Genomic DNA, 11107 nt, shown 5'->3' on the forward strand with positions numbered 1-11107 from the left:
ATAATTGCACCCAATTAGTTAGTTCAGGAGAGTTATATGTCAAATTAGTAAATTAAGGGGTTTTCTGCTGTATGGGCAATACTTCAAGGAGTTTTTAACGCTTTACCCTGTTGTTTATGAAGTAAAACCCAAAAAAAAAAATTGGCACCGTAGAAAAAAAAAAAAAATCACTTTGCAGCTAATTGCTAAAATCCAGTGTTTTATGCTGAGATCCGATACCTCATCTAAAACGGATAGAAGCGGGAGCCCAACCCCTCTCTCTCTCTCTCTCTCTTTCTCTCTCTAATGGCGACTCCTTGTGTGACAACACCGTCCTCCATTTTCTCAACCTCAACACCATCTTCAACTCCAAAAACCCAATTAGCTTCTTCCCTCAAAACCCATATCAATCTCAGGCAATTACCCACTATCAGTATCATCAGAAGAAGAGAATTCTTCAAAGGAATGTCTCTACTCCCATTGATTTCATTCACAGACCAACTTGTTCTTCCTCCTCCTCCTTCACAAGCTCGAGAGGTCGAAGTAGGCTCCTACCTCCCGCCCTCCCCTTCAGACCCTTCTTTCGTCTTCTTCAAAGCCTCTCCCAAAGACACTCCCGCTCTTCGCGCAGGTAATTTATACCACTTTCTCGCACTTTGCTTAATTTACCTATTTATATATCATAACCCTTTTCTCTCGTCCATTGTTTATGTCTATTTCTTGACAGTTTTCCATTGTTAAATTTACTAAATTTAAAAGTGGCCACATTTTGATTCATTGAAGTCAAGACTAATTGTCATGGTTTATTTGAGTGTTTTATCAACATATTTTCATGGGTATTCTCCACTTAATCGATTATTGTGGTTTTTGGTGTTTCCACAGTTATACAAATCTGAAGTGAAGAATAAGTATTCTTAGTCATTTAAATGAAGTGCTGGATGAAACAGTGATTAGAAATTGGAATATAAAAATTGAATCAATTTAAAGGGAATGGCATCTGAGTTCTGGTTGTTGGATCACAGATGGGCAGCTGTACTGTTTGCTGATTTCCATAGTGCTAAAGTCATTCATTTCAATATAGACTTTAGATACTTAGCCAAAAAAAATAAGCATTTTATTCTGGGAAATGCTATGATAACAGTGCTCATGATTTATTTATTTTTACCTGGCAAGGAGGGGGAGGATGGGGTGAGTCGAACCTGGGCTCCTTCACAACCCAGGGGAGTGCCTCTTCCTACTGGGCTACCCAACCTCACTTTTTAGTTTTATCTGTCATCAGAAAAAATTCGTATAGATCGTGTATGGAGTTTGGTTCCATCAGGTCCTAATATATACACCTTCAAGATGCCATTTTTTTTGTTTTTTGTTTTTTTCCCTGGGTGTTATAGATCCGAATTTCAAAATAGAACATTTTCAACTGGAAGCAGAATAGGGATATAGTAGAGATTGATAAAGTGCATTTTTGTTAATAAAGCTTGATTATGAAGAAGAAGTTGAAGATTGCATTAAAAATATAATTCAAGCATGAGTTAAATGGAGGAGGCATCAAGCATTTTATTTTATAACTTAGCAATTAGACCGTCCATACTTTGTTGGGTGGCTACGAAACAACATATTCATAAAACGAGAGTTGCAAGAATGCGAATGTTGAGACGGATGTGTCATAAGACAAAAATGATAAAAATAGAAGTGAAACACATTCTTGAGATGATCAGAGCAACACCTATTAGAGATAAAATGAGAAAACCAATTAAGATAGTTGGGTAATGTCTAATGATGGTCAATAGTTTGAATCAGTAATGGAAAGTGACATGGCTCTTATAGAGTGTAATGATAGGAGAAGGGGAAGATTTGCCTCCTCTCTATATGTTAATGAAACTTGTGGTTTAGTTGCTTGCAGGAAATGTGCAGCCTTACCAGTTCATCATTCCCCCAACTTGGAAACAGACTCGAGTGGCCAACATACTGTCTGGCAATTACTGCCAACCCAAGTGTGCAGAGCCTTGGGTGGAAGTAAAATTTGAAGATGAAAGCCAGGGAAAAATTCAGGTGGTGGCTTCTCCTTTGATACGTTTGACTAACAAACCCAATGCAACAATTGAAGAGATTGGGACTCCTGAGAAGCTCATTGCTTCTCTTGGTCCTTTTGTCACCGGGAACACATTAGACCCAGATGAACTCCTTGAAACTTCAGTTGAGAAGCTTGGTGATCAAACGGTACAAGTTTTCTACTCTTACATTCGTCATATGTTTTCAATTTTTTATTTTCATTTATTTTTGGGTTTGCTTTCTTCTAATTTTTACCTTTCTCTTGGTAAAAATTACAATGAAACCGCAAGTAACTCAATCTAACTTCTGTATGGTCCTTCAGTGCCACATAGCAAAAAAACAGACAAATAGATTTTGGTTTGTCAGCATTTATTGTGTTGGGATATGGGGACATCTTGATCCAGCAGAGATTAATTATCATGGTTTTGAAATGTGCAAAGTATGTATTAAAAAGAATGCAAGAGCACTGTCCCTGAAAGTAAGTTAAATACTGCAGTTATGCACGAAACTTTTTGCACTATGCCATCCCAAAAGGTTGCAAATAAAGTGTAATAAGAGCATTAACTTGAGTAAGTACTAGTAGGAAATGGATGTAGCAAATGGTTCATTCAGTATGTTATGGTAATAAGAGCTTTTGACACGCCCACAAGGAAAAAGAAAAAGAAACAATAAAAGAATTTGTAGCTCAAGTGTACGTCCCAAAACCATCTCTATGACAAAAATACCTGGGTTTTTCTGCAATTTTGGGTGAACCAATATGGTTTACTATACTGATTTATTTTAAATGTCGGAGTATGAAGTCACTCCACTGTTCTTGATGTGTATGTCCGCTTGTCTGTCAAAAATACAGGTCAAAATTAGTGATAATGTATAAAACCTACTTCGTATTAGTTTGGGTTTGGCTGTTTTTCTATACGTCTTCAAGTCCATAGAGAAACGTTAATATCTGCACTCTGCACCAAATCTGCTTTGCTACACCGTCTCTATGTTGAAGAAAGTGAAGTAAAGAGCAACTTGCTTTATTAATAATTATTTTAATTCTTCTCATTACGCTGTTTGCAGTATTACAAATATGTTCTTGAGACTCCGTTTGCTCTGACGGGTGCACACAATTTGGCAAAGGCAACTGCAAAGGGAAATACTGTTGTTTTATTTGTGGTAAGCGCAAGTGACAAGCAGTGGCAGTCGTCCCAGAAAACTCTAAAAGCCATGCTTGATTCTTTCCAAGTGTAGTTTTTTCTGTCAAATTAAAGAGGTCAAGGTTAGTATTCATTTCATTTATTTTATGTTATTTTGTTTGATTTTTGCATGTTCTACAAGATAATTGAGCTAGAACATCGTCTTGACTAGCAAAATATTGTATCAGTTATTATGTCTGCAAGGTCCAGAAATTTTGGAGGAAAATGCAGAAATGGGACAAAGATGGATACACCTACCATCTCCATGATTGTAATTATTCCACCTAGGGCTCCTATGGATGATTTAAAGACAAAATAGTTATCATTTTAGTTGTTTACCTATGAAAGCAAATGCAATTTTTTTCCTTATTCAGATTTGAATGAGAAAATAGGTCAGATTCTAGGAAGAATAGAAGATCTAACAAACAAGGGTATAGAAGGGCATGGAATACTGAATAACTAGGACAGATTTGCAAACATATTGATTTTGTTAATTTGAGAAATTTTAGGCCATCTGCCTAATAGGTCAGTTAATATCCTTTCCTTTCGCTTCTATTTATCCAAACACATTGTAATTGTCAGGGACTCAGGGCCCTCTTGTTGTCTAGCATGAACAAAGAAAAGCTAGCTAATTTTATAAAGATAGGTTATCCAGAACTGGGCAGGAAACCAGTATTGTCTGAAAGCACGATGCGTGTTTCAGCTACATTTGCTTTGTGAATGGCTGGAATTTGTTCAGTTCATGGAGAAGAGAAACATAGAATAAACAGAAGAAATGTTGAATTACCATCTGTTCCCCATTCATGCATCCTTTATATGTTTAAATTGCTCCCATTGTCCTTTTGTTCCCCAATTTCCAAAATCAAACTCCTTTGTCCTTGCAAATACCACTCTTCTTTTTACCACTTCTGTGCAATTCTGCTTTCGTAACCTATTCTGAAATGTCTCTGAATTTGAAGTATACAAACATTAAACAGGATGGATTGAGTTTTTGTTGGTTATAAACATAAAGATACATAAAGTAGAAGCGCAACAAGAAGGAAAAATAAATAACTAATTTTTGTGGATGCTGTGTCATTAGTCTTGAATTTCTTGTTCACCATTGAGCAGTCTTTTTCTTACTTATGATTATAGATTAGCTAAATAAGAAAGGATATAAGAGTTTTGGCCGTGGCTAGTTTGCAAGATGTCTAGTACATTTCAAAGGTATATTGAGGGTTTATGTAGTACATTATTATCACAAAAAGGGGCTGGTCTCATGGTTTGGACGGATTAAAATCCTCTCCTGTGAAACAGTGTCCCGTCGCGTCCCGTCGCGTCCCGTCCACTTAGTGATGTACCTTACAAAAATGTTGTGATGTTCAACCCCACATCACAACATTTTGGGAACCGTAAGGGGATAAGACTATTGTTATGTAGGAGAGGATTTTGATCCGATTTGGACATACCTGATGGTCTGAGCATTTTACTCAGTGCACAAAGCAATAGTCCAAATATTTGGTCAAGTGCAGAAGTACTAAACTGTATGCACCATTGTTCTGTTAAAATAGTTTGAGGCTGCCCAACAGATTTATAAATAGTAGTCCTAAACTGTATATGCTATAATGTTAGCTCATTTAACTTGGTATTTATTTATACATCAAGATTAAGTTCATCAATGTTAAGTTAAATTAAGTTGAATATATCTTCTCTAAACTAGTATAAATTAGTAGTCCTACAAAGCTCACAACACTCACTCAAAACCAAAAAAAAATAATAATAAAGAAGAATTAAGTGAGAGAGCTTTACAAAAATTTTTGAAAGAAGCGTTTTCTAACCGGTGAGCTTGAGTTTGAGCATTACTCGTATAATTTTGAGTTGATCGGATGGTAATGAATGCAGGGTTTCATGAAGAGAACTTCAAATCTTCATGAAATTACAAATTTGATATATGGGCTGGATTGAATTTGGAAATTATTATCGTCCGTTTGTATGTAAGAGATGTTTCAACTATCTTTAAGAAATAATCATCTCAATAAGCACTATTTTCATAGATTCTTGAACCATACTTGTGGAGTTACAGGAGAAATCGAAAATGTTGTTGTTTATCTATGTCACAAATTCACAGCTGTCACTCAAACTTGTAGATTCTTCAAATCAAGAGACAAAGAAGAAAAATTACTCAAAATAATATATCAATAATAATATATCAATCAATGAGTAGTTTAAAAAAGATAAATAATTAACAAAAGTTTTAAGAAAAATTTGACTTTTTTAAGGAAATGAAACGAATTTAAAGAATAACAAAGAAAAGAAATACAAAATTTAAGAGATAATTTTAAAAAATAAAAATTTAAGAGGGAGTATAATATGAATTTTTTCACATATATATATAAAAATACATAAATTTAATATATGTATTATAATAAGCGGGGCCAGGCCGAGGGCACGTGCTTCCTGGGCATGTACCGACTCCGCCCCTCAATACCTCTTCATCTTTGAAAGTGCAGAATAAGAGGCAATAGGGGGAAAAGTGCAGAATTTTTGTCCCTTTTTTGGTTTCTTCACTAATTTTCCATAGATGCACCGGCCACCGTAAAGCATCAACCTATGTGAAGGCAATCAATCTACCCTTTGCTTAAGAATAAGCGTATAATAATTAATAAGCGACCTTATAAATGTCACAATAAACCTTTCAAAGTTTAGAATCTGAAAATCAAAGAAAAAACTAATGGCTTATTTGGTTTAATTTTCTGCAAAATATTTTTTTATTCGCAAATAACTGAAAAATCAGATAATATTACAAACATTTGTTTGATTGACATCTTTATGAAAATTGTTTTTTTGAAAAATGTTACGTCTTTTCCAGTTTTTTTATTTTATATATATATATATATATATATATATATATATATATATATATATATCTGCCTTTTGTGTTTCGCTATTGTAAAAGATTATCATTATCGTAAAAGAACTTTCAAACTCACTTATATTCTTTGATAAGCAAAAGAAACTTTTTGTGTTTTGCTATTGTAAAAGATTATCATTATCGTGAAAGAACTTTCAAACTCACTTATATTCTTTGTGAAGCAAAAGAAACTTCCTTTCCAATAATATAGTAATCCACTATCACACCTAGTAATAGACACATTTTTCATTTTATGGTTTATTTTTAAATATTGGCAAGAAATTCGCTATTACTTTTGCATAAATTCATGCCCTTAATTTTCTCCTTTGAACGGCAAGAAAATATCGTTACACTACAATTCTTACTATGAAACAAACACAATTCACCAATTCCATTTGTTCTCACATCAAGTGAAAAGTTTTAAAAAATATAACAATAAAAAAAATAGTCACCAAGTGACCAAACACCAAAGTGTGCATTTTCAATTTTTGTTAATTCCTATAACATTTGCCAATAACTTTCACTTGACAACGACTATCCTAATTATATAGACGTGTTTTAAAAATTATGAGTAAAATAAATAATATTTACACAACGAGATGAGTTACGATAGATGATATCAGAGCCATTCTTGAAAAAAAAAAAAAAAGTAAGAAACGAGATACTTATAAAGATCAGGTCAAGGAGAATATGTGAATAAAAAAACGTAAAAAACGAAACACTCATAAAAATCAGGTCAATATGTAAATGTAATTGTGTAAAATAAAAATCCTTGTGGGTGTCAGAACGTCTTGTGAACGATGATTTCAAGACAGAAATATAAGCAGCTTGTCATAACAAATGGTATTAAGATCAGCACAAGTTCATAAGGGTTAGGATAATGAGAACGTCTCATAATTGTTTAAACTAATTTTGAAAATTGGGAGCGTATTTATAGTCCAATGCAATAGAGGGTGATGTGCACGCGCCCCATAGAGGAACACTGGAAAAAAGAAAAGCAGAGAGATACACTCTATAAATCAAAGAAATGTGTGAAAATAAATATAAAAAAAATGTTAATAACATAGTGCATGCTGTGAAGTATAAGAGACCCACAAATCCCGGAAAAATACAACCCCACAAAAATCATAACAAAAGAGCATAAATGCATCATCATCAATCAACAGTAACCCATACTAAATGCTCAAAAAGAACACAAGATCCACCTCGATCACCCCTCCACCACTTCCACCCAATTCCTCCGCCCTTCCTCCTCTTCCTTCTCTCTCTCCACAATCATTCGTTCTAGAGAGAGAGAGTAAGAGAAACAACCCCATGTACAAACTTCCGTCCTTAGATTCATTCTCTTCTTCCACAATTCTTTATCATTGACTGACTTGTACACTCTTTGCTTCTCGTATTTTTCAATTACAAACCCCACAAATCTTCTACTGCCTCAGCAAAAAGTACCTCTCCAGTTGAGTTTGATCAAAAATGAGAGAAGACGACTCTAATTGGTTCTCAAGGTGGGAAGAAGAACTTCCATCCCCTGAAGAACTCATGCCCTTGTACCAAACCCTAATTACCCCTGATCTAGCTGTCGCCTTCGACATCCGAAACCCCAACCGCCCACAATCCCCACCACAGCCGCCGCCGCCACCACAACCACCGGTTCAGACCCCTTCTTCCCGGCCCAATTCCTCGGAATTCGATTCTGGCGATTTAGGAGGCGGGGCCGTAGGTGACGAGCCGGCTCGAACCCTCAAGCGGCCCCGGCTCGTCTGGACGCCACAGCTCCACAAGAGGTTTGTGGACGCTGTGGCCCATTTGGGAATCAAGAACGCAGTCCCCAAAACCATAATGCAGCTCATGAGTGTTGACGGGTTAACGCGTGAGAATGTGGCCAGTCATCTTCAAAAGTACCGGCTTTACTTGAAGCGTATGCAGGGGCATTCCGGGGGTGGAGGTGGAGGAGGTGGTGGTGGTGGTGGAGGATTGACAGGCACAGGAGATCCCTCTATGGATCATTTGTTCGCCAGCTCACCTGTGCCGGCACATTTTTTGCATCCGTTTGTGCCGGTGGCAGCGCTGCAGCACCACCACCAACAGCAGCAGATGGCAGCGGCTGTGTCTGTACATCCCCAGCTGCAGCCGCAGTATAGGCAGGTGGGACATTTTGGGTCACCACCAAATGGGCAGTTTGAGCATCCATTTCTGTCAAGGCAGTCGCAGCCAGTTCACCGAATTGGGGCACCAGTTCATAGTCCACTACCGGCATACGTAGAGGACTTGGAATCGGCAACTGAAGCTAATGGGAGGAGAGCTCTCACTCTATTTCCAACCGGGGATGATTGAATTTGGGTAAATCTTGTCTTCCTTTTACCTTCTCTATCAATTCAGCTTTTGGATCTTGTGAAAAATTGAAAATCTGATCTTGGAGTAACTTACTTATTGTGGATTTTTAGTTGTTAATATTGTTGGTGGTGGTAATTAGTATTGGGTTTACATAAAATTGCAAATTTCCTCTTATGATGCAGGGGTATCATGATCATATTTCCGATTGAGTTATGCTTATCAGAGAAATTAGTGTTAAAGGGTGAGGTCCATTCCAGTGTCCTTCACTTGCTTGGACTTCTTTGCTTGTAATTAGGTTGTGGGTATCAGTCTATTTCCCCTTGTCGGCTACTGGTGGCGGATATTGATCATGATGTCGCTCTTAGTGGTAACAATGTTCCTCCTAAGGTTGTCAACGGTTGCAGTCATGATGGTGTTCTTATTCATGGGTCGATATGAATTTCTTAGTGGTTGCTAAGTTCATTTGTAGTTTGCGAAGTGGCTACGTCATCTTACTTTGTGAGGGAGATTTATTATTGGTGGTGGTGATGTTTGTGGATGCAACAGTTTGCTAAATTTCCTGCTTGCAGGTAGAGGCGAATAATGCTGGCAAGCACCATTTATGTCCGCTAGAAATATAAGAATTGGGTTGCCATCCATGGTTGGCATACTTGGTACTAAGTTTGTCAGCTACATTCAAGAATCTCTTGTTTAGGAAATTAGTTTTGTGTTTCTTAGTTAATCCTATGTAAAGGTGAGTTTTGCTTGTTGTAACTGTGTGTGTTTTCAAGACCTTAACCCCTTATGTTTGGTGGATTCAGGAAAGTGAAAAAAAGGAGAAGCAAAAACATGCTGCTATTGGAGTCTTAATTCTATTTTATTGTTCCATGAATAGTATTGAGTGGTTGGTTGTTTTTCTGAAATTCCTCTGTTATCGAATACTTTTCTGTTTAGCAATAAAGTCTGTTTTATTTCCTGTTCTGTTACATCTTTGATCAATTATGTTATTTAACATTTGGCAAGTCTTCTTCATAAATGAATACACATGTTCATCTGAACTATCTTCACTTATTGACAGTCAATTCAGACTCTTATCATGATTGCTTCTTAATTGAAAGTTTCTAAAACGAGAGGAGGAATAAGATGTGATCGGCAACTTCAATGTTGGGGGGATTAGCCATTCGTTTGAGCTATGCCGTCATTCAGGGTGATCATAAGTATACTCTAATAAAGCTCTTCTACTCAAAACCTTTGAGTGTAGTAGACTGGTTAACTAGAGATAACAAGGTTTCTATTGCTTATCCTAGAATGACATCATCAGTAAGCCAAACTCTGACCTGTACTTCTTTTGGTTCCTTGGTAGATGAAAGAAAAGAGAAGTTGAAATGGTTAAACCGTTCAACGCTAAAACCTGTTAGAGGATCTAGTTAAGGGCTGATTGAGCTTGGAGAGTTCCTTGAGTGACGACGGCTTCTATTATACTTTATAGAATAAGATATATGATAGTTCATTGATACTATAGTTTGGGGAAAAGAAATTGTCCACAGCTAGTTTGAGGAATGTTTATGAGAACAGTGATTATTTTTAAATGAAGCAAATATGTCAAGATAGATGATGAACTTCTTCACCATTTCTTTGGTTGAACTTCCTGCCATTGAATGTTCCATTTTGTCGGGCAGCGAAGCATGGATTGAGGATTAGAACCATAGGAGGGTCATCCCATTCTCTGCAGACCTTTATACTTAAACCTAGCTAGAGTGGTGTTAGATCATTAGGGCCTAGGTTTTTACATTTTATCTCAAAGTCAGGATTTCATACTGGTTTGGTTTCGATTCCAACAGATTGAATATATTACATCTTCAAACCTGTCTGAACCTTTTGAGTATAATGTTTGTCCAATGTGATCTTTACCTTGATACAAACTTTAACGAGAGAGATTTGAAATCAGTTTATATTCTTTATTACTTTAATGGTCTCACATTGTGTTATTTCTTTGGTGATCATTTGAATTTTGAACCTTGCTTTGTTTATTTTTTTTGTTAGCGTTGCTATTCTAAACTGAAGTAGATTCCGAAAATTGTATACTACAAATTACTGACAGTCCACTTATTTTAAATGAATTGATAGATGGATAAGAAACAAGATAGAAAGTAAACAATGTAAAGTTTGTCCGAGGTCCCACTTGGCTTCATCTTAGTCAACGGGGTGAGGAAGCTGTCAAAGTTCCCACTTTAAATTTAGATTCTGTATAGAATATGATAAAAAGAATAATTTGGATGTCATAATTTAGATTTAAATTGATAGTTTGTGTCTATTTTTCTTTTATTAATGCAAGGGTACCTCCAACATTTTAAAAGTAAATCATGTATCATAGTTCTTCTTCTTGTGCTCCTATACTTATCCTTTTTTCTATACGCCTCACCCCTGTTTATTACCTTTATTTATTTATTTTATTTTATTTCTGTTCTTATATTCTTCTACTTCCAGACCAAAAAAAGAAAAAAAAAAAAAAAAAAAAATTTATCCTTCTCCTCCTCTCGTATGGGAAGTCGGGGACAATAGAGGGTGTCTGTATTTTTGTTTGCCATGCACGCCTTACCTATAAAATAAAAAAAACACCTATGCAACCACATGCAACAGGATCGTCAGTCTCCTGGCCAAATACATGCTAACATCATATTGGTTATGGTTGTCATCT

The 11107-nt window shown here is 36.1% G+C and overlaps 2 protein-coding genes across 3 annotated transcripts; both read left to right on the forward strand.

Moving 5' to 3' along the window:
- The first annotated feature begins 206 nt into the window (after positions 1-206).
- LOC132313510 (psbP domain-containing protein 6, chloroplastic) lies at positions 207-3544 on the forward strand. 2 transcript variants are annotated; one of them, XM_059812306.1, is made up of 4 exons: positions 207-610; positions 1880-2196; positions 3091-3289; positions 3395-3544. In XM_059812306.1, exons 1-3 carry the CDS (start codon positions 286-288, stop codon positions 3259-3261), a joined length of 813 nt encoding a protein of 270 aa, XP_059668289.1. In that variant the 5' UTR covers positions 207-285; the 3' UTR covers positions 3262-3289; positions 3395-3544. The 2 variants fall into 2 exon arrangements, with proteins under 2 accessions (XP_059668289.1, XP_059668288.1); XM_059812305.1 differs by having other exon boundaries at positions 3091-3544.
- Positions 3545-7175: 3631 nt separating this feature from the next.
- On the forward strand, positions 7176-9395 carry LOC132313511 (transcription factor MYBC1-like). The gene is made up of 2 exons (XM_059812307.1): positions 7176-8436; positions 8613-9395. Exon 1 carries the CDS (start codon positions 7570-7572, stop codon positions 8428-8430), a length of 861 nt encoding a protein of 286 aa, XP_059668290.1. The 5' UTR covers positions 7176-7569; the 3' UTR covers positions 8431-8436; positions 8613-9395.
- Positions 9396-11107: the final 1712 nt, after the last annotated feature.

This window comes from Cornus florida, unplaced genomic scaffold, assembly GCF_030987335.1.
Source record: "Cornus florida cultivar Cherokee Brave unplaced genomic scaffold, ASM3098733v1 CherokeeBrave_3.0.0_Hap2_Chr06, whole genome shotgun sequence".
Taxonomy (NCBI): domain Eukaryota; kingdom Viridiplantae; phylum Streptophyta; class Magnoliopsida; order Cornales; family Cornaceae; genus Cornus; species Cornus florida.